At 36.0% G+C, this 21,735-nt stretch overlaps 2 protein-coding genes, 1 long non-coding RNA gene and 1 other non-coding gene across 4 annotated transcripts; 1 reads left to right on the forward strand and 3 right to left on the reverse strand.

Annotated features, from left to right (window-relative positions):
- Positions 1-29: 29 nt before the first annotated feature.
- LOC150032864 (uncharacterized) lies at positions 30-4,100 on the reverse strand. The gene is made up of 11 exons (XM_090307060.1): positions 4,037-4,100; positions 3,842-3,947; positions 3,572-3,794; positions 2,763-3,424; positions 2,253-2,698; positions 1,859-1,998; positions 1,396-1,692; positions 1,043-1,275; positions 665-932; positions 291-362; positions 30-182 (listed from the first exon to the last, which is right to left on the reverse strand). Exons 1-11 carry the CDS (start codon positions 4,098-4,100, stop codon positions 30-32), a joined length of 2,664 nt encoding a protein of 887 aa, XP_090163186.1.
- A 9,172-nt stretch (positions 4,101-13,272) lies between these two features.
- LOC120090092 (small ribosomal subunit protein uS11y-like) lies at positions 13,273-15,852 on the forward strand. The gene is made up of 6 exons (XM_039047584.2): positions 13,273-13,528; positions 13,848-13,967; positions 14,054-14,099; positions 14,521-14,606; positions 14,783-14,912; positions 15,589-15,852. The coding sequence occupies exons 1-6, from the start codon at positions 13,526-13,528 to the stop codon at positions 15,654-15,656; spliced, it is 453 nt and encodes a 150-aa protein (XP_038903512.1). The 5' UTR covers positions 13,273-13,525; the 3' UTR covers positions 15,657-15,852.
- A 1,896-nt stretch (positions 15,853-17,748) lies between these two features.
- On the reverse strand, positions 17,749-19,312 carry LOC120091298 (uncharacterized). The gene is made up of 2 exons (XR_005485688.2): positions 18,970-19,312; positions 17,749-18,127 (listed from the first exon to the last, which is right to left on the reverse strand). It is a non-coding gene; the product is annotated as an uncharacterized LOC120091298 (long non-coding RNA).
- LOC120092281 (small nucleolar RNA snoR99) lies at positions 18,708-18,806 on the reverse strand. The gene has a single exon (XR_005485990.1). It is a non-coding gene; the product is annotated as a small nucleolar RNA snoR99 (small nucleolar RNA).
- Positions 19,313-21,735: the final 2,423 nt, after the last annotated feature.

The following is a 21,735-nucleotide window of genomic DNA, read 5'->3' on the forward strand; positions in this document are numbered from 1 at the left end:
AACAACAAGGAAAATCCCACAGCCCGGGGTCAAGGCATCAAAGCAACAAAGTACAAGCAAAGATAGGCCAACAAAACCAAAACAAAGTCAACAGGATAAGACCAGAACAAAACCAGACGCAAACTCGCAAACCACAAGGAAGAAAGGCAGAGAAAATAACCCAAAACCCCACAAACTAGGGACTACAGCAAAACAGAGAACAACGTGAAGTTCACAAGGAAAAAACATCCGTACACACACTAGATAAGACCAAGAAGGTCAACCCGCTAAGAAGTAGCATGAGCACGAACCATAGAGACCATAAGGTGAACCAGAGTAGAAACTGACCTCGGTCGACCTCCATGCAGCCGCCAATTACGCTCCTGCCAGATGTAGTATATGGACGCACACCAAAAAACACGAAACAACTTACTACGCACTCCCTCACCTGACCCCACTCGGCACAACCAACTCAAATCTACATCCCAACCAACCACTCGATGCATCGAACCCAACTGACACAACACACTAGACCACACCTCTCTCCCAAACCCATGCTAAAAAAATAAATGATCCCCCGACTCCACACCTCCCCCACACAGAAGACACCCCCCATCTGACAACACACTCCAACTCCTCAACTAATCCCGCGTACCCAACCTGTCCCTCATTGCTAACCACGTACAGAAGGAGTGACGCGGAATACCACCCCCGCCCACAAAATACCAGCCCAAGACACCCTAGGACGACGATGACGTATACTCTCCCAAGCATTAGCGATAAAAAACCGACCACTAGAATTCGATACCCAAACCCAATAATCCTCTCCCCTCACCCTAGGCCCCACTGCCTGGATAAGGCCCCAGATCTTAAGCAGCTCCCAAGACACTGTAGGCCACCTCCAACCTTCCTTACCATCCAAGAACTCTGAAAACCGTACTTCCAAACTACTCCTTGCATCATGAACTACCGTAGACCCGTATGAATCCAAAATTGCGCCCCCCGGCAGCCAAGAATCCCACCAAACAAAACAATACCGTCCATCGCCAATCATCAAACGAACCAGATGCTTGAATCTATCTCTACTTCATAAGATAGCCCGCACCAAGACCTCCCAATCTCACTCCGAACAGCCCACAACGACCACCCACGCAAAACATATGCCTCTGCCCAAGCCATCCATAGTGACCCCGATTTAATTAAGAGAAGCCAAAGCAGCTTTATAATAGTAGCCTGATTCCAAGAGGCCACATGCTTCACACCCAACCCCCCTCCTAACGGCAAGCACACCTCATCCTACGCCACTCGTGCACCACCCCGACTCACCACACTACCCTTCCATAAATAACTACGTAACAGACGATCAACCTCATGAGTTACACACGCAGGCAACACGAATATGCTACACCAAAAAACCTGAAAGAACTGTAAAATAGACCTAACAAGCTGCAACCTCCCAACAAATGAGAGGGACCTTGCTGCCCAACTTCTAATACGAGCTGTAATCCTCTGTATCAAAGGTGCACAATCCATAGCCCTCACCCGACTCGCCAATAAAGGTAAACCCAGATACCTAACAAGCAACGAACCAAGAGAGACACCCATATACGCAGCTAGTTCCTCTGCCTCCTCAGACTTCACACCTGTAACAAACATGGAACTCTTCCCAACATTTGCAACTAACCCAGACAGCTCTGCAAACTCTATCAATACCTACCTCACAAACTCCAAAGAATCTCTCTCAGCTGCATAAAAAATCATCAAATCGTCTGCAAAAACCAAATGAGTTAAGCCTAAGCGCTCACACCGATCATGGAACCTAAACCACACAGGAGGTTTATTCAACAACCTAGACAAGACCTCCATCACCATCACAAACAAAAAAAAGAGACAACGGATCCCCCTGCTTCAACCCCTTCCTACTAGGAAAAAATCCTTCAAGGGAACCATTAATCATCACAGAGAACTTAGGCGAAGTAACACAAGTCCTCACCCAACTAACAAACTGAAGAGGTGTACCTATAGCCAACAACACCCCAAACAGAAAATCCCAATTCACCGAATCGTTAGCCTTCTAAATGTTACCTTTAACACTCAACACAGCTTCCCTCTGCCCTTCTTATAGCTCCCCACAAGCTCCTGACACAATAAAACGTTATTGAAAATCGACCTACACGGAAAAAAAGCAGATTGATTACCACTAATGAAATCAGGCAACCACAATTGCAATCTCTCAGCTAAGATCCTCGAGATACACTTCTACACAACATTACAACATGAAATAGGACGAAACTCCTCTATACGTTCAGCTCCCCGTCTCTTAGGGATGAGAGTAATAGTAGTAGAATTAACTCCACCAGGTAGGTAACATGTCTTAAAAAAATTCAGCACAACGTCACAGAAATCATCCCCAACCACACTCCAAGCAGATCTGTAAAAATCCATCGAAAACCCATCAGGCTCAGGAGCCTTCCCAAACTTCATCGAGAATAAAGCCTTCTGAATCTTCTCCTGACTCACTGGTCGACCAAGTTCCTCCACCCCTTCCTCGGGCCAGCTGAATTGCACAATATCCTCAACTCGGGCAGTAAGATCCCTATACCCCACATGCTGAGCCTCTAAGCAACCCCGAAAGAACTCTACCACCACCCCTGCCACCCTATCATGCACCGTCTGACGAGTCCCCCCATCATCCAAGACTGTAAATAAACCACTGCAGCTACGACGAGAACGAACACAGTGATGAAAAAAAGTTTGTGTTCATGTCACTTAACTCCAGCCACCTGACCCTGGCCTTCTGCCGGAGAGACACCTCCTCCAATCTCACCACTGACCAAAACACCTTAGTGGCCCAAGCCGCCTCCGCACACACCGACTCTGAATCAGGATTCCTTTCTACCGCAGCCTGAGAAACTTCCATAACCTGCCTAGCTGCCCGCACCTCATCAGCTAACACAGAGATACGCCTATCAAACGATGCACGAAAAACCCACTTCACTGCCTTTAAATTTCGCACAAAACTAACCATAGGAGATACATCCTCAGACCTTCTCCACATTGACCTGATAGTATCAAGAAAACCCCTTGCCTCCACCCAGTAAGAAAAATAACGAAATGTAGGAGGCGACCTACTCCTCGTCTCCCCTGTAGAAATCAGAAGAGGGCTATGATCAGAAATCCCCCACTGACCAACTTTAACCTCCGAATACGGATAAGCTACCTTCCACACCTCATTGGACAAGCATCGATCTAAGTGGCGCAAGATACCATTCTTCTGAAGTTTACTAGTCCAGGTAAACCAGTTACTTATCACACCAAACTCAACCAGATCTGCCTCCAATAACATCTCATCAAACTCCTCCATCTCCCTCAAGTTAGGGAAACCACCAAAATCCTCCGAACTACTACGAATATCATTAAAATCCCTCAAAACAACTCCAGGAAGCTGCCACGAGGCACACACATCAATCAACTGAGACCACAAGTTTCTCCTCTCGCTCACGTGATTAGAGGCATACATAGCACCAATATGTACCTTAGCACTGAATACAATATCCACTAAGGTTCTAGAAATGAATTAATCCTCACTAACATCAATGAAAAAATCATAGACACTCTTCCGCCACATCACCCAAATCCTCCCAACTCCCTGCACACTATAGCTACACACATAACTCCAGGCATCACCAAACCTACCCATCATCATACCAAAATTCTCACGACGAACCCTCGTCTCAAGCAAACAACATAAAGTAACAGAAGAGGAAGTCAGAAAGTCTGCCACCACCCTACACTTCACAGGGTCATTCAACCCCCTAACATTCCAGGAATACCAAATCATGAATCTTGCAAGAGATCATACCTACCACTTCCTAGTGGGCCTTTGTCCAAACTTCTGAACATCCCATCCATAACAAGCAACAGATCAGGATCTGCCTGCACTAGTGCCAATGCCAACGAGTCTCCCCCTTATCACATAAAACATCAAACTGATTACAATCATCAACATGCTTTACAAACGACCCATAAACTACTCTGCTCTTCAAGGGCGCCGTACCCGGTGACCCACTATCACCCCTATGCCCTACACCTCCTCTATCACGCCTACGTCGACTAACCATAGTAAATTCTTTGCAAAAAGGAGTTAGTCTTTTAATCAATAAACAATAAATAGATATACTAATTAAATCAAACTTAATAATATATGTATTAATTAAAATTAATTAAATATAACTAGTTTAATTAATCAAATCCAATTAATTAACTAACTTATTAAATATCATATTGCTGCAACAAAATGGACATTTTATGACACATAAATAGTAGCAATGGATAGTAGAGAAAAAAGAGTCACTAAAGCTTAAAACAGACGTTTTTTGGCGAGAAAAACGAAGTTTCTTTTGATTTTCCAAAATTTATGACACTTTTTTTTGTGTCACGAATTTATGACTATAAATAACAGTCATTAAATGTGCGAAAATGAAAAGGGCATGATTTTGACGGGAAAAGAGGGAAAATTTTGGATTTTTGGACTATGATAACAATTTTTTTGTGTCACCAATTCATGACTAAAATTAATAGTCATTGAAGAGTGACTATTTTTTGGTTTCCCTCCTTTCGCCATTTTCATTCCCCTCTCAAATTTTGTTTCCCTCCTTTCTCAATTATCAGTTAGAAAATGCCAAATAAAAACAACTCCAAACCTTAAGTTCCTTTTTTTCTATCCCTCTTTCGCTTTTCCTTCCCCAACCCTCTTCGTCTCTCCATTGCTCCCCATTCTCTTTCTTCTTCCCCTTCTACAAGGAAAATTTCACAAAATGATCTAAAAACCAAAAACTTTTCTACCAATGACCTCTTCTTAAAAACTTTTCTACCACTGACTTTTGTCCATGCGAAATTCCAAAATTACCCCCAATTTTAAAAAAGCATTCAGACTGTTTGGTATCCGCGCGCCTCTACGAATATTTTACAATGGTAAGTCCCTCATTTCCTTCATTTCCTTCTCAAATCATTTCTCTTCGAAGAATTTTCTCTCAAATTTGTTCTCATTTTCTCTCCAAACTTCAGTCGAGCACTCCTTGCAAGTTTCTCGCTAGTCGTTTCTACGCACTTGCCACCTTTTTCGGGATCTGAAAGGTATGAGACTCTTCTCCTTGAAGAATACATGTTGATATTCGAGGTTTGACTATCTTTTACGGTTTAATCATGTATTTGTTCGTAATCGATCGTTGAGAGAATACTAAGCGATCGGATAGAGAATACTAAGCAAGTGTTTAGATATTAAGTGACGGATAGAGATTACTATGCGATCAAATAGAGAATACTAAGTGATCGTTTAGATATATATTGTGTGATCGTTTAGGTTTATATCGTGCGATCGTTTAGGTTTATATCGTGTGAGCGATCGTTTAGCTAACTGTTACACGATCGTTTAGATATTTATTGTTTGATCGTTTAGGTTTATATCGTGCGATCGTTTAGCTATCTGTTATGTGATCATTTAGCTAACTGTTACGCGATCGTTTAGATATTTATTGTGTGATTGTTTAAGTTTATATCGTGCGACCGTTTAGCTATATGTTATGCGATCATTTAACTATTTGTTATGTGATCATTTAGCTACTTGTTACAAGATCGTTTAGATATTTATTGTGTGATCGTTTAGGTTTATATTGTATAATCATTTAGCTATCTATTATGCGATCGTTTAGCTAATTGTTATGCGATTGTTGAGATATATGTTATGCGATCGTTGAGATATCTGTTATGCAATCATTTAATTTTTGTCATGCGATTATTTACTAATTGTTGCAGTGTACAACGATATCAGATTGATAAGATGGACATCCCTACTTAGAAATATTTTCCTGTTACAGTCTCTTGTCAAATCCATAAAAGTGCCTCTGTGATTAAGAATAAGTTGACAAAAGAATAGATGAGATTGTGTAGGAAAACTGCCTTTGGTCCCCTGTTGGATATAGATCTTGTTTTTAATAGATAACTTTTGCACCACTTTCTGTTAAGAGAGGTAGCGGATGCGAAGCCAGACTTTATATCATTCAAAATTCTAGGGAAGAAGGTAACATTCTCCCAAGACAATTTTAACCTGATAACTGGGTTGTGGCAAACAGGGAAAATAGTATAAAGCGAAACAAGCGGTGAAAGGCTGCGAGAACTCATTATTGGACAGAAGGACCCAAATGAAAAGGATAGTTCTTGTAAGTATGTATAGATCACATTCGAGAAGTTCAATTTTAATAATGATGAAGTTGATGTCAAGGTTGCATTGGCACTATTCATCGAAATGGTGATGATTGGAAAAGACAAGAAAACCCAATTCTATGTGAATATATTTGGGATTGTCGATGATCTTGAAGTCTTTGTATATTACAATTGGCTTTCTCTCTTTTATAAATATACATTGAATAGCATGAAGACTATCATGTGTGGGAAGAATGAGACATATGATTCAAAGAAAGCAAAAAATGATCTTCGTGCCTCATATTACTGTATAAAGAGATTCGTACTTGCATTCTAAGTATGTATTTTTGTTTCTAATTCACTTTAATATGCATTGAACATGTGTGTTATGTACGTGTAACAAAATTCCCATATCATAGGTTTGGGCTTACAAAATTTTATCTACATCAAGTAAGTTCATAGCCACCAAAGTCAGCAAGGTTACAATTTTTAGAATTCTTAGATGGACTTATTCCCGTGCTCTATCTTACCAATCATTGAGAAATAATGTTTTCCAACAAAAAAAAAGTAAGTAACCGATCACTTCTGACTTGCTCATTTATTTATAGTTTCATATATTTTTACTTGCTTAGTTGTTTATGTACACTCTTATTGTGTCAAGACTTATACCTAACACAAAGAAGATAAGGTACAAGGAGGACCGACTGGAAGGACTTAATATGGTTAATGTTGTTAGACAAAGAAGGATCGAAGGGGTTGAACACTCCATCGATACTCACGAGTCCACTAGGGGGGCACGAAGAGCATGAACCCCATGCAGATCAACCTGTAAATGTGCAGCATATAGAGCCGAAACCACGTATGCCGGTTTAGTTAACTCTTTGAAAGGTAAGAGGCAGCAGAAGTCCTCAAGACATCGTCATTCCAAATCCTACAAGGTCCTTAGGGAGGAAATTAAAGAAGTTCGCAAAGATTTGGCGAACTTGATTGCCATGGTCCGTCAGATGGGAGATGTATTTATTGTCCAACATCATCTGATGGGCCAACAACTAAACGAAATAAAGATGATAGTCCATCGTCTGAATGAGGTATGTATTTCTGTACAGTCGTTTAGACATTCTCAAATGGTAACGATCGTTTACATAGTCTTATAAGATTGTTTAGATAATCTAAATGATCGTTTAAAAAAATATGTCTAAACGATCACTTATATTTTCTAAACGATCATTTAGATAATCTTAAATGATCGTTTAGAAAATATAGACGATCGTTTAATATTATCAAACAATCGTTAAGATAATATAAACAATCGCTTATATTTTCTAAGCGATCGTTTACATATTCTTAAATGATCGTTTAGAAAATATAGACAATCGTTTAGGATTATCAAATAGTCGTTTAGTTAATCTAAATGATCGCTTATATTTTCTAAATGATTGTTTACATATTCTTACATGATTATTTAGAAAATATAGATGATTTTTTAGGATTATTAAACGATCGTTTAGATAATCTAAACGATCGCTTACATTTTCTAAGCTACCGATTACATATTCTTAAATGATCATTTAGAAAATATAGACGATCATTTAGATAATCTAAACGATCGCTTACATTTTCTAAACGATCGTTTACATATTCTTAAATGATCATTTAGATAATCTAAACGATTGCTTATATTTTCTAAGCGACCGTTTACATATCCTTAAATGATCGTTTAGAAAATATAGACGGTCGTTTAGATAGTCTTAAATGATCACTTGGATTTTCTAATAATAGTCTTAAAGATTATTAAATGATTGTTTGGATTTTCGTTTGATTTGTTCAAGATAGTAATAATATAAGAACTCATCATGATGAGTGGGACAATAATGAGGGAATTTCTCGTGATGATAATAATGATGACGGTAATAATACCCACAAAGAACATGGAGAAGATCTCCCTCAGACCAGTGCACATGAACATGTCAATGAACAGCCAGTTCATCAGACCACTGATGAAATACATGAACTCCCCACAAGCTTTCCATCTTAGGGGTCATTTCGATACGGATTCAGCCCAATTTATGAGGACTTTAACTCAAAAGGATGCCACTAAAGTCAAGGTAAGGCTATTGTATGAATCAGTTATCTTAACATTGTATTGTCACTGATCTATAATTTAAATGTAGGATAAAAACGATCGCAAGCATTGGAAAAAGAAAAACCAACCAAGTTCACACCTGAGGATGTGAAAAGGGGGAAAAAGGGAGATTCTCTTTCTAGTGATCCTCAACACCCTCATACAAGTAATCTTCAACCACCTTATTCACCTTCAAAATCTTCTCAGCCCCAATCTCAAGAAGCTCAACCACCTGTAGTAGGATTAAAGCCGACCATTGGTGTTATCAATCCCAACCCAATGGTCCCTGTACCTGACTTCCCTATAAGGACCGTTAGTTCCTACGACCTATGCTTCCCAGTCCCAGATGTTATGTGGAATGCATACAAAAAATGGAAGTCATCCTAAAACCAAAATTAGGAGCGGATGGTAGTATATACCTTTAGGACCAAGAATTTCTTCAAAACACTCGAGCAGAACACATAGGTGCTTGAAGATGTGAGTATTTCTATTAATTCAGGAAATTATGCACGATCTCTAAGATAATTCTACATGATCATTAGAATTTACAATATTTATAATTATATTTTTCTTTGTTGGACAAGACTATAGATCTCCTATTGATGCACGTGCATTAGAAGTTGCACTCAAAACTTGACTTGTGCAAGTACCGATTCACGGTGGTTGCTTTAACCTTCACGGTAAGGAAATTTCACATATTTATTGAAATTACTCCTCACTCAATCATGTATTTACATCTTGCCTTTCCCAGGGTGCTTTGATATAGCCAAAGGGAATTGCTTCTAAGATCTTGTTAGAAAGGTCTTGAAATGGAGGATGACAAAGTGGCAGGCTAGTTGGATCATGAAGCACACATGAGATTTTGGACAGACTCTCACTTCTTCACTGACTACGTGCTTGGACAATATGAAAAATATAAGCCAACGTGGACGGATGTTGACTTCGTATTTGGGCCAATCAATATCAAACAACACTGACTTATACTTGCCATCGATCTGAGAGGTGCACAATCTTTGTATTTGACTCCATGCCGAACTACATCGGTAGCGACATAGTTGATGGTTATGTTCAGCTCGTGGCCAGAGCAATACCTTCGATGTTGATTTCTGTCCAATTTGACATTCAATATAGAAGGTTCAAGTACGGGCAATGGGAAGTGAAGAGATCGAAGGTGATCCTTCAAGAGTGCAGGTCTGTAGATTATGGCATTTTTTTTTTTGCTAAATTTATAGAATATTGTGTAAGTGGTGTTGATAGGGCTAGCTTAACACAAGCTAATATGGCATTGTATAGAAGACGGTATGTTGCCCAGGTGTGAGCAAATAAATATTTATGGTAATAGAATTCAAATTGCACTATACATTTAACTAAGCAAATAAATAACTAAGCAATCACCCAAAATTAACTAAACGATCACATATATCTGAGTAAACGATCATACATAATAACTACAATAACGCATACAAATAACAAAGCAATCGCATACAAATAATAAAGTGATCGCATAGAAATAACTAAGTTATTGCATAGATCGAAGTAAACGATCGCACATAATAACTAAGCGATCGCCCATAAATAACCAAGCGATTTCCCATAAATAACTAAGCGATTGTATATAAATAACTAATCGATTGCCCATGAATAACTAAACGATCGTCCATTTATAACAAATCAATCGCATACAAATTACATATCGTTGAGCCTAGATGGGCTAGTGTTAGGTGTTATTAATGTTTGTCTGCACGTTGTTTTGTTATGATCTCTCTGACTATATCGTATACACCTATGTATTTGACATGGCTCCTCTCCAGTAGAAGGTATCCTAATGGTTTGACGTCGATCGACAATTGATACCTTTCGTGGTAGTAAAATTTCAAAGTCTTCAAATTTTGGTCTTAGACTCTATTCTTGTCTATGTTCAACTGAGAAGATTGCTTCGGTGTAAGCAGTAAGCACACACTCAACTGTAAACAATTTTGCACATAATGTTTGAACATTAATTTTTCTCAGGGTCACTACAGATATTGCATGGGAGCACAGGATCTCGATGCAATTAAACTCCATACAAGTATATTTCCGTGAACAAAGATCAACCAAGCCCCCCAAATATCCATCGTCCACATTAATTATATGCATGTCCATTGGAGAAACATGATACGACATCAATTCCGATTCCTTAAGAATACTCATTGCGTAATCAGTTATAATGTATGTGCATGCCATTGCATGTGTGCGTCGAACATAGAACCAACCTTATAGTCACTCACGGATATGTTCCAATAACTTCTTGATTGATAGGTCTTATGCATCTTTCAATACTCCATTGTTCTACTATATTTTTCGTCATCTTGTCATACTTACAATAGACTTGATAAACCTTTGCTTACTGTTGTAATCCAATTTCCTCAAAATAGGCCATCACACTAGGATATTTATGGAGCTTAGCCCAATACATCTAAAACTCAGACATTCTATAAGCTTTCACCGCTAGAAATTTTCCAATCAAATTGTTTCGAATATGATATATATATAGGGCATGAAATGGATCAGGGAATATACTTGAAACAGCCCTTGCAATTGAGATGTGATGATCTGATATAATCACTAAATTCAGAATGTCTCATATCGAAGCCTTCAAATGAGTCATGAACCAAGTCCATGATGCATTGTTCTCACCATTCACAATACTGAAAGGGATAAGATATTTTTTATTATTGTCATTGATACATGTTGTTATTAACAACACACCTTTGTATTTGTCATGCAAATGGGTCCCATCAACAACGATTACTGAGCGGATGCAGTTAAAAAAACCTTTGATACACGGACCAAGTGCCACGAAGACGTACTTAAAGTATTGCCCATCCTCTACTTCAACCTCAAATATTGTACATGGATCTACAAACTTAAGTGCTTCGTGATAGAACCTCGAAATGACTCCGGAATAGAGTGTCCAAGGGTCATTAGATACATGCGATTTAACAGTTTCCACTTCATATTATTAGTCATATTCAATTGTTCCTCAGCAGAAATAGGTTTATCGGTCTTTAATGCAAGATCTAGATCCATACACCCGAGAAGTATCTCTAGGCTTTCCTTCCAAACCTTGAAGTTTGATCCATTCAACTTAGGGATTGAACTCAGATTTCCAGATATTTAAGTAAAACAACTAAGACAATAAACAATAAAGCATATACTCACAATTAAAATATGACAAAATAATTTCACATATATAGTGAGCCCCTTTAACAAGATACCTAACACAACACTGATGTAGTCTCTAGGTAAAAACATCAACGGTAAATGATACTCTCAACGTAGTAATGAAAGTATTGATAATAAACTCGGTAAAAAAAAAAAAGCCTTTTTTTACTGACTATTTTTCACATGAGCAATCCTTATAATTGTCGCATACTCATTACCACATGCATACCAACAATTTGACCAAATAATTATCTTCCTTTAGGTCAACAATTATCCACATAAATTAATGAACATGCACTTCTTATATCTTAGAATTAAACTAGTATGGATAGCAGATGCTACTTTGGTAGCATATTATTTGGTCAATTCAATCTAAAATACAAGCCACAATAATACTTATATTATTGTACAAAAGTAATAGAAAAAGAACACCAATTAGAATTTACTAAATTTCACTCAATAACTGCATACATTGAAACGGTTCAGTTTGATGGTCAAACCAGATCGAACCAAAATTTCTAATATGCGAAACCGACTGAATCGATTGATTGGTTCAAGTCGAACCACATATATGTGGTTTGGTTCAGTTTTAAATTCGATTTTAGTATTCTTAAAATATCTATGTTATATATTTTTTCTAATTAAAAATGGTTTGGTTCGGTTCAACTCAGTTTAAAATTGAGTTTTACTCTTTTTTTTAAATATATAAATAAATAAATAAATATATTAGTTAAAAACGATTTGGTTGTTTTTGAAATTGAAACCAAACCGAACTGAATTAATTCGGTTTCAAAATTTCTTCAAACCGGACCGAACCACATTTTTCGATTTCACTGAGTTTTGGTTCGGTTCGGTTCGATTTTTAGAAACGATTCGGTTTTTGCGGTTTGAATGGCCACCCCTAATAATCATGTGAATATCATAAAAAATATATATACATCAACAAACTCAAACGTAGATTCACAACATGATCGATTAGACTTGAATCCACAACATGATCGATTAAACTTGAATCCACAACATGATGAATTAAAGTTGAATCCACAATAGGATTAATCAAATTTAAACTTAAATTGACAATATTATCAATCTAATCTAAACTTGAATCATCAATCAAAGTTTAGATTCAATTCACAAACTTATTAATTTAAAAACTGGATTTAATTCACACAATTATCAATAATTAAGATCAAGAACCACCGATAAATTGGATCTATTAATTATTAACAAAATTGATTAATTAAATTTTTTTGGACTTGAATCCACCGAATTCATTGATTAAAACTCGCTAGCAAGAACACAGATCGCAAACACAAGAACCCTCCTACTTGCATAGATCGGGAAAATAATAAAATAAAATAAAAATTGATAAGAAAAATTATTCCAACTGATCATTTTTAGTTTTATCTTTATGGTATTCAGTTGTATAATCTGTTTGTTATTTTTGTACAATATGCTCTCTATATAAAGGTTATTGCGATCACTATTCATTCGAGAAAAAAAAAAACATCTTTTGTAATCATCTTTGTTCACATTCGAAATGATTTAGTTTGTTTATATATATATATATTAATAAGTAATGTTTTCGTCACGTCATCTTTTCATTAATCAACTAACTATGAGACGCCAAACTGAACATAGCTCAATTGACATACGAGTATGTTAGAAGCTCCGAAGTTTGTGGTTCGAATCTTCCTACCTTTAATTATACTAGAAATAATAATAACCACGAGGCTTATGTAACAATAATACCATGAAGACGGAATGGGGAATGCATCCCTGTCCACCCGGCCTATTGCCATTCCTACCTTGGGGGAGGGCTTAGGGCAAATTCATAATTTGTGCAGATTTAGAGGGTTGGGAATCAAAATTATTTTCCCTCCGCCCCCATTCTGAAAACCCTAACTATAAAATAAAAGTATTATCTTCCAGGTGGGGCGGTAGCAGGTTGAAGGTTCAAGCCAAGTCTCTCAAGCCCTAATTTCATTTGCGAAGTCCTGCCATTTACTCTTCACCATCATGGTATTTCATCATTTTTCCATTCCAATTCCTGTATTCAGTTCATGCAAATTTTAGTTTCGATCGGATTATAATTACTAGATTCAAAGAAAATGTAGGAAATCTTATGAAAAAATTTGTCATTAGCAATCGATTCGAGATATGTTATCTGTTTATACTAGCCTACGAAAGGAGAGCGGAGAATTTTATGCCTCTGTTTAATTTGTTTTGTGTAACAAAATCGAGGCGTTCATTTTGGCTGCATTTCAATCGATGTTCCGTCAAGTTTGCCTTCTAAACACAAAATTGGAAGTTTACGCCCTTTGTGATGTGTAATCTGTAGTCGAGAAGGAAGACTAGAGAGCCTAAGGAGGAAACTGTCACTCTTGGCCCTGCTGTTCGTGAAGGCGAGCATGTCTTTGGTGTTGCTCACATTTTTGCTTCGTTTAACGACACTTTCATTGTGAGTAATCTTCGTTAGATTCTTTATTAAAGTTCTTATTTGATTTTTTTGTGTAATTGATTGCTTGTTCTATGCTTGATTTGCAGCATGTGACCGATCTGTCTGGTCGGGAAACACTTGTTCGCATCACTGGTATGTAATCTCTTCATGTCACTGTAAGATTTGATTCTGGCATTGCTTTTGGTTTATTTTTTGAGTGGATCCACTGATTGATGTGAGGTATTTAGTTAGAGATATTAGTATGATACCAGTAAGGAGCATAAGGGTAATTAGATAGTGAGTGAGTTAGTGTATCTTGTTATAAGTAGAAGGAGGGTTAGTGAGGGAAGACAAGCAATTGTTGAGTGATCTAGAGTTTAGGTTAGCATACTCAAGAGGGGAGTTTCCAAGTGCCTTTACACTTGTTATATCTTGTAGTTATCTTTTATATTTCAATATATTCCACATCTTAATTCTAGTTAGGACGTATCCTAACGGTTGATAATTTCCCTGTATTTGGTCTTCTCTGTCTTCTGGGTTGTCGGAACCAATGATATATCTCTTCTTTGTTTAGGTGGTATGAAGGTGAAAGCTGATAGAGATGAATCGTCGCCTTATGCTGCCATGCTTGCTGCACAGGATGTTTCTCAGAGATGCAAGGTTTGCTCTCTAATCAGCTTTATGTTTCTCTTCATTCAAATGTAATTGATCTAAATGTGAAAACTGCTTTATGAATGTTGAGAGTTGAGCATTTGTATTGATTCACTTGCATTTTTGTGCTCTTTACTTCCATGGGATTATCTTTCATCTCTCTAAGTGCTAGTAGCGTCTAACAGGAACTTGGCATCACTGCTTTACATATAAAGCTTCGGGCTACTGGTGGAAATAAAACCAAAACTCCTGGACCTGGTGCTCAATCAGCTCTTAGGGCCCTTGCACGTTCGGGAATGAGGATTGGTCGTATGGGTACATATTCTTACTTTCAGTATTTACAAGAATGGCTAGATTTTCAGTAAGAAACCAAAGCTTCTCCATTTAGCATTTCATTGTAACTGAAGTGCAGTTGCTATTGTTCTGGTTGCGCATAGAGTTGTAGTAATATGATGTATAAATGTTCTCTTATGAAGTTGAAGCTACTGTGTGATGGTTAACATTTGCTTGAGCTCTGCCCATATTCATTATAAATAACACATTAGGCATTCTAGGTACATATTTGGGAGTATTTTGAAATGGTTAATATCATTTTTGTCATGTTCAAAATTACTCTGAAATACACGTTTCATCACTTAAAATCAATTGAATATTTAATTTTACACTTTTATATGCAATTTTCATACTATTAAAATTGATTCTGAATTATTGAAATCATTTTTGGAATGATTTTGAAAATGACAAGTGATTTAACAATTCCAAACTGTTTTCTTATAGTCAATTTTTATTAGGACTCGTATTTTTTCTGTCAAGAGCATGTTTGTGAGAGTGGTTACGAAATGGATGCAATCACTTTTGTGATTAGAAACATGGTATCTCTGAGTTCTTTTAGCAAAGTAATTTTTGTATGCTCCGAGTTTGTTGACTTTTCTACCACAGTTGCCCTTTCAATCCGAAATTGTTTTATTAACCTAATTTGTTGTCTCATCAGAGGATGTAACTCCGATCCCTACCGACAGCACTCGAAGAAAGGGTGGCAGGAGAGGAAGAAGACTGTGATTCATAGCCATCTTCAAAATCGTCGTGTGCTTTTCACCACTCGACTGTTGAGTTCAATAGTTTTAGGGAAGATAGCATATTCTCATCTGTTAATTCTGACAGTCTGATGTTTTGGTTTCTGGTATTTATCAAGATTGTTTTCGTTTTGATTTAAATTATTCAAGTCAATAGAGCATGATACTTTTTTTTGGCTGCATTTTACAATTAATTAATGATTAATATTGATGTGTGGGACTCATTGCATATAGCCTATAAGTCTATTAACTGGATGGGATCATGTGTTGATTGTATGTACTTACGGAAAAAATAATTATTGTCACCATTGGTTGAATATACTTAACTGAATTTTTTGTATGGTTTGAAAGATCACTTTTATCTTGGTAATCAATCCAATTTCATTATTTTGTAATAAAATAACATTTGAAAATGTGCTTATTTTAATGTTTTCCTGTTATTTGTATAAATTTAAAAATATTTTAAAGTATTGAACATAGATTGCTAGATAGTTGAAATTATAGTCTAGTTTTGTAAATATTTTGGACTTCTCAAAAGTATTTTCTTGAAATATCCAATATGTTTAAATCAGACCCTAATGTGTTGAACGAATTAGAGATGTACTATGTACTTGCTTGGGTATCAATCTGAGCATACTTGACTAGTAAAACACATATATGATCAACCAAAAAGAAAACTATCATTTTTGCTACCATCAACATATTTGTGGATTTGAGTGTTCTAAAAAAAGAATATTGATATGAAGAGGTGATCAATGAAAAAATATGAATGAAATATTAATAATAAACAGTTTTACTTGTTTAGGGTTTAGAAGTTATCAATGTTTTGAAGTTTACCTATGCTGTTTTCCAACTAATTATAAGTATAATCATGAACGGGTCAAAATTAACATGGTTCGTCAAAGCGTAGGTACTTTTTTAGCTTAAATTAATTTTTTTAAAACGTGATTCGGCAATTGCCTAAAACCAAAATATACATGGTCAAGCTCATTTTTCAAGTTTTTTGGGTTGATATCGATATTGACTCTATTTGTGTTGTTGATCGACATTTGACAATTTTGAGGTGCTCGAATGGCTCTCCAAGTGGAAAGCATCAATTGGGGAGTCGTCACTCAATGGACCAAGGATGGATTCCTCCACATCGTTGTCTAATGTCTTTGATATTGTCAATGACAAGGTGGTTGTAAAAATTGACTATTTGAAGGTGGTGAATCTGGTTAGTAACCAATCAATTAATTTCACATTAAGTGATTTTTGTGGTGGATTAGATCTCAAGTACTTGGCTTTAAAACTATGGGGAGATCTCCTTTATCAACTCCCATCGAGGTCGAAATGTCTTCGCAAGATCTCCTTTATTCACTCCCGTTGAGGTCAAAATATGTCTTGGCTCACTATTTGGCTCATAAAGCTATGGAGGAAAATCAGTTTGGTCTTTCTCCATATTTAATCTATTACCCAGAGTAGTTTCGTAGTTCGGTGTCCAATGACTTAATTTTGTAGTTCTATTTTATTTTATTCCAAAAGAGAAAAAAAAAAACACAAGTTCAATTGAAGAAGTAAAACGAGATTATTGACATTGAACTAAAAATGAGGCCGGTAAGTTATTTGACCTTTTCAAAAAAAAAAAAAAATACACTTTCGGCTTCTAAGGTTCAAAATTTGTTTCAAATTTGTCCTTATATTTCAAAATTCAAAATTGAATAATCTAATTCTAATCCCATTCGTCACTATACTACTAGTGAATTGGGCGTGTATAATTCAGATTAGCTAAAAAAGGGTGATGTATGAACTTAAATGAACAGTATTTTGAATTGTTGTGACGGATAAAGTTTTTGTAATGGAAATTGTACATTGAACTTTCTATTTTGAAAGTTGATGTAAACTTATGCAATGGATTATTATTGCCATACTATTTCATCAGCATGAGGTTGTGTATTTGTACGTAGTAGACAGTTCGACAAACAAAAGTTACCCACTTAGACACAATTTTCCAACAAAAACACCTTAATTCTTGTAATATTACGTTTTGTCAAGGTCGTGTGCTTTGTTTAGGGTAGATATGAGGACGATTCCTGTGCTTTTAGTCGACATACAAAACTTACTACTTTAAATGCGAATGTTGATGTACTTGATGAGATATGTATGTAAATAATACTTAAAACTACATATATCTAATTACCTCCAATGAGAAAGGGGAGGTTAGGGAACCCAAACTTAAGCCTAAAAAAGGAGACCAAATGTCTCCCCCTATCGAAAATTCCTCAAGAGGAATGAAAGCCGTGAAAGAAGATTCCGAGTGAAGGACCTTCAATTTCTTCCCAATCCCAGGAGACCATGGAGAATGAAAAGATCGGCCCAGTGAAGTTCGAGCCTCTTGGTAAGCCAGAGATTTCAAAGATCTCAACGAGCAGTCATCAAAAGGTAAATTCAGCGCATCAACGAGCGCCCATTTTCAACCTGAAGCAAAAAAAAAAAAAAAATTGATAAAAATTGATAGTGCTAGAAAGTGAGCTACAACTAGAACAAACATAACGAGAAATCCCATAAGACAAATGACAAAAAGTAATTGCATAGGCTGGCTGGTCTTAAGGGAAGGGTTAAATTACAAAGGAACTATATATTAAGGAACTCGATTGCTGTGATCACACCTTAACTTCCTCAAATTCATAGGGTTTGAAACCCATTAAGTTCCAATCTCAAAGAGATAAACAAAATTTAAAGTCCCACAAAAGAAACAAGCAAAACAATTAACCGCAAAGCAGGCAGACAAAATTCAATGTCATCATAAAAACCAACTAAATTACAGAAAACTACTTTGGACATAATGGAAAAGGAGAATAAAGAACACGTAATAACAACTTGAGTTTCAGTAATGTACCAAGAAATATCAACTGCAAAAGATATATCAGTTGACAGCAAGTAAAAGCTTAGGAGGAATCACTGTAGGGAACTCGATGCTCTATGTTGCATTTAATTGCAAATAGGGTTCAACTATAGTCCCATTTCAACAGAATACAGAATTTGTTTGATGAAAATATGATGTTCCATTCATTGAAAATCAACTGCAAGTAAATAATTTCAGCTGACAAAGTCGAATGGAAATCAGTATTGGGAACAAACATATCTTCTTCTGCACATTAACAACAGAAGATGATGCGAGATTGTACCCTTTACAAGATGAAGAGTTGCACTCTAAAACAACGATAACCCAGAGAAATAAAACAGATTCGTTCAAAACCTTAGAATAAAACCTATGGTTCAAAATGAGAGAGCACATCAACGAAGGATGAAAGTCGAACCTCTTTGAATGGAAACATTCAAAAGTGTTCGGCCATCTTCCAGCTGCTTTCCAGTGAAAATCAGAGGTTTCGGACTCCGATGGAATTCCTGTTAATCGCAAACATTTCTATTCCAATTTCCAACCCCCAGAATAAAAAATTAAAGGAAACCTTCCTCGTCTTGGATTGAATTTCAGCTTAGACATTGTCGATGATGTTAAAACTCTCGGCTTCGAGATTGAAATCTTCATTAGGGTTTGAAGGAATATGTCTGTACAATTTCTGTCGATCTTCGCTTTCAATTTATAGGATTTCATTTTTTAGGGTTTCATTTTGACGAAAGGGAAATTTTCGGATCTTTACCGTCTAATTCGACCCTTTATTTATTTCTTTATTTATTTTAGAAAAAGAGTTTGGTTTTTGGTGCGAAGAAGAGCACAAAACCAAATACCAATAAAATATAATATTAAAATAAAATAAATATAATATATAAATAAAATAAATTAACAAAATATGAAATAAAAATTTCTCTAAAATCTCTATTTTCTCCAATGTCCATAGATTTTGCCCAATGTTAGTCTTCCAAAACCAACAAAATGTCAGTATTTATAGCCAATTTGACAAGTAAGAGATAGATTACATGAACAATAATAATGTGTAATGTTGAGACACGTTGACAACACTTTTGAAAATGGGACATGACACATGGTTAATGAACACTGCATCTAATGGGCATTTATTTTCATAATATTTATAATACTCCCCCTCGTTATATATATGAAATATGCCTTGTTAAAACCTTACTAATAAAAAATCCTAGTGAAAGAAAAATAATACATATTTCATATAATCTAATACTCTTAAAAAGAATATAGTATATTTACTCCCCTCATGAAAACATCACATGAGATCTCTGAGTCGCCACATTCCAATATTGTGCACCAATTTCTCAAAGGTTATGGTTGATAATGATTTTGTAAATAAGTCTGCTAGGTTATCTTTCGAATAGATTTATTAAACAGTGATGTCACCGTTTTCTTCAAAATCATGATTGGAGAAAAGATTTGGTAGAATATGTTTTGTTCTATCCCCTTTAATATATTCTCCTTTGATTTGAAATATGCATGATGTGTTGTCTTCGTATAATATTATTGGAAGATTTTTACTAGAAAACAAACCACATGTTTCACGAATGTGCTGAGTCATTGATCTTAGTCAGACACATTCTCAACTAGCCTCGTAAACTGTAAGAATTTCAGCATGATTTAAGAAAGTAGCCGTTATGGTCAGTTTCACTTATGATATAAAAATTCTTCTCCATGTACTAAGTAACCTGTTTATGATCTACCTTGTATGGGTTAGATAACTAACATACATCTTCACAACCAACTATATCATAATTAGATTTGTTAAAATAAAATAAATCAATGTAAAATAATTCTCAAACAAAACGTACCATATGTTTAACTCTACTTCAATATTCTTATTTTGGATAAATATCATATATATGTAATAAAATTACTGAAAAATATTATAAACTGCAGTGTATAAACTAGTCAAGCTATATAAGTGCACTTATTTCTAAAAATTTATGGTTCTTCAAGACCGAACATTCTTCATCATCTTTCTGAGATCAGATGATATATCATTTTCATATTGAATGAATAAACCACCATAGGAGTATTCAATTATGTACATAATCCACAAAAGATCTTTAAATATATAAATTGATGCAATTCCACTTGCTGTATACTTTATTTGCAAGTTAAGGAAAAATTTATCATCTCAATTTCTTTCTTCAGAAATTCTATTGTCTTTGAAATCTCTTCAAGAGTTTCTGCTCAAATCATCAACATATAGTAAATCTCAAGTTATGATTTCTTTATAAAAGGATATGGATAAATAGGGTTATTTTGTACCCTCACACCAACAAATATTGAATAAGATGATTATATTACATTCGTCAAGTGATGGAAATTGAATCTGAGATTTCCATGAGCAGCGAAAAATAGATCATTCCAAATTACAATAATGAATGCACATTACAAAATACAGTCGAAACAGAAACATGAGGTTATACAATTAATATAGAAATTACAACATGATAACTAGCATGATAACTACAAATGAACAAGGCGAAAGCTACAAACATTTGTAGACTCGTCTCCACACTCCTTGTTCACGAACGCTCGAATACAGCAACCTCGAACGCTCGAACAACACGACCGCAACACTGTACGAACACTTCACACTCGTCCTCAGCGATCGCCTCGGTGTGAGGATCCATATGGGGGCTCTGTTCGGACTTGGATTAAGGAAGAAGAAGGAGGAATGAACAATCGTGTACACGATTGAGAAAGTGGGAGAAGACAGAAACCTATCGCATAGGTCGATGACCAATCGTATAGCTAAAGCTAAGCAATCGTTTAGCTCATCGTTTAGCTCAGTGTCTGTCGTCTACAAAACACTACACGATCGTTTACTTCGCTCAAGCTGTCGCTCAGTAAATCTGTATTTACTTGACAAGCTTCCGTGTATTTCTTTTTGCGAGAGAGAAATCTCAAAATAATTTTTTACGAAAAAACTTACTAAAATTAGGAAAACAATTTTCCTTTTATCTCACAGTTACCATGAACCACTAATTGTTCGGGTTGATGCCCTAAAGTCTCGTGTCCTGTAGTTTGTAAACAGTTTGTACGAACGCTTGTGTTGTATAATATATGATATTTACTTCACGTCTTGTTTTTTGCTCAGTTGCATGTTTTATTTTCTTTACCACAAACCAAT

Source organism: Benincasa hispida, chromosome 11 (assembly GCF_027475165.1).
Source record: "Benincasa hispida cultivar pf3 chromosome 11, pf3_genome.v1.1, whole genome shotgun sequence".
Classification (NCBI taxonomy): Eukaryota; Viridiplantae; Streptophyta; class Magnoliopsida; order Cucurbitales; family Cucurbitaceae; genus Benincasa; species Benincasa hispida.

Excerpts from the sequence above, each read along its gene's own strand:
- LOC150032864 (XM_090307060.1), bottom strand. The coding sequence starts at position 4,100 with ATGGTTAGTCGACGTAGGCGTGATAGAGGAGGTGTAGGGCATAGGGGT. Across the intron at positions 3,795-3,841 it reads GGCCCACTAGGAAGTGGTAG|GGGGTTGAATGACCCTGTGA; the intron begins GTATGATCTCTT and ends CTGGAATGTTAG. Across the intron at positions 1,276-1,395 it reads CTATTTTACAGTTCTTTCAG|GATGAGGTGTGCTTGCCGTT; the intron begins GTTTTTTGGTGT and ends CGAGTGGCGTAG.
- LOC120090092 (XM_039047584.2), top strand. Across the intron at positions 14,607-14,782 it reads ATGTTTCTCAGAGATGCAAG|GAACTTGGCATCACTGCTTT; the intron begins GTTTGCTCTCTA and ends AGCGTCTAACAG. Across the intron at positions 14,913-15,588 it reads AATGAGGATTGGTCGTATGG|AGGATGTAACTCCGATCCCT; the intron begins GTACATATTCTT and ends TTGTCTCATCAG.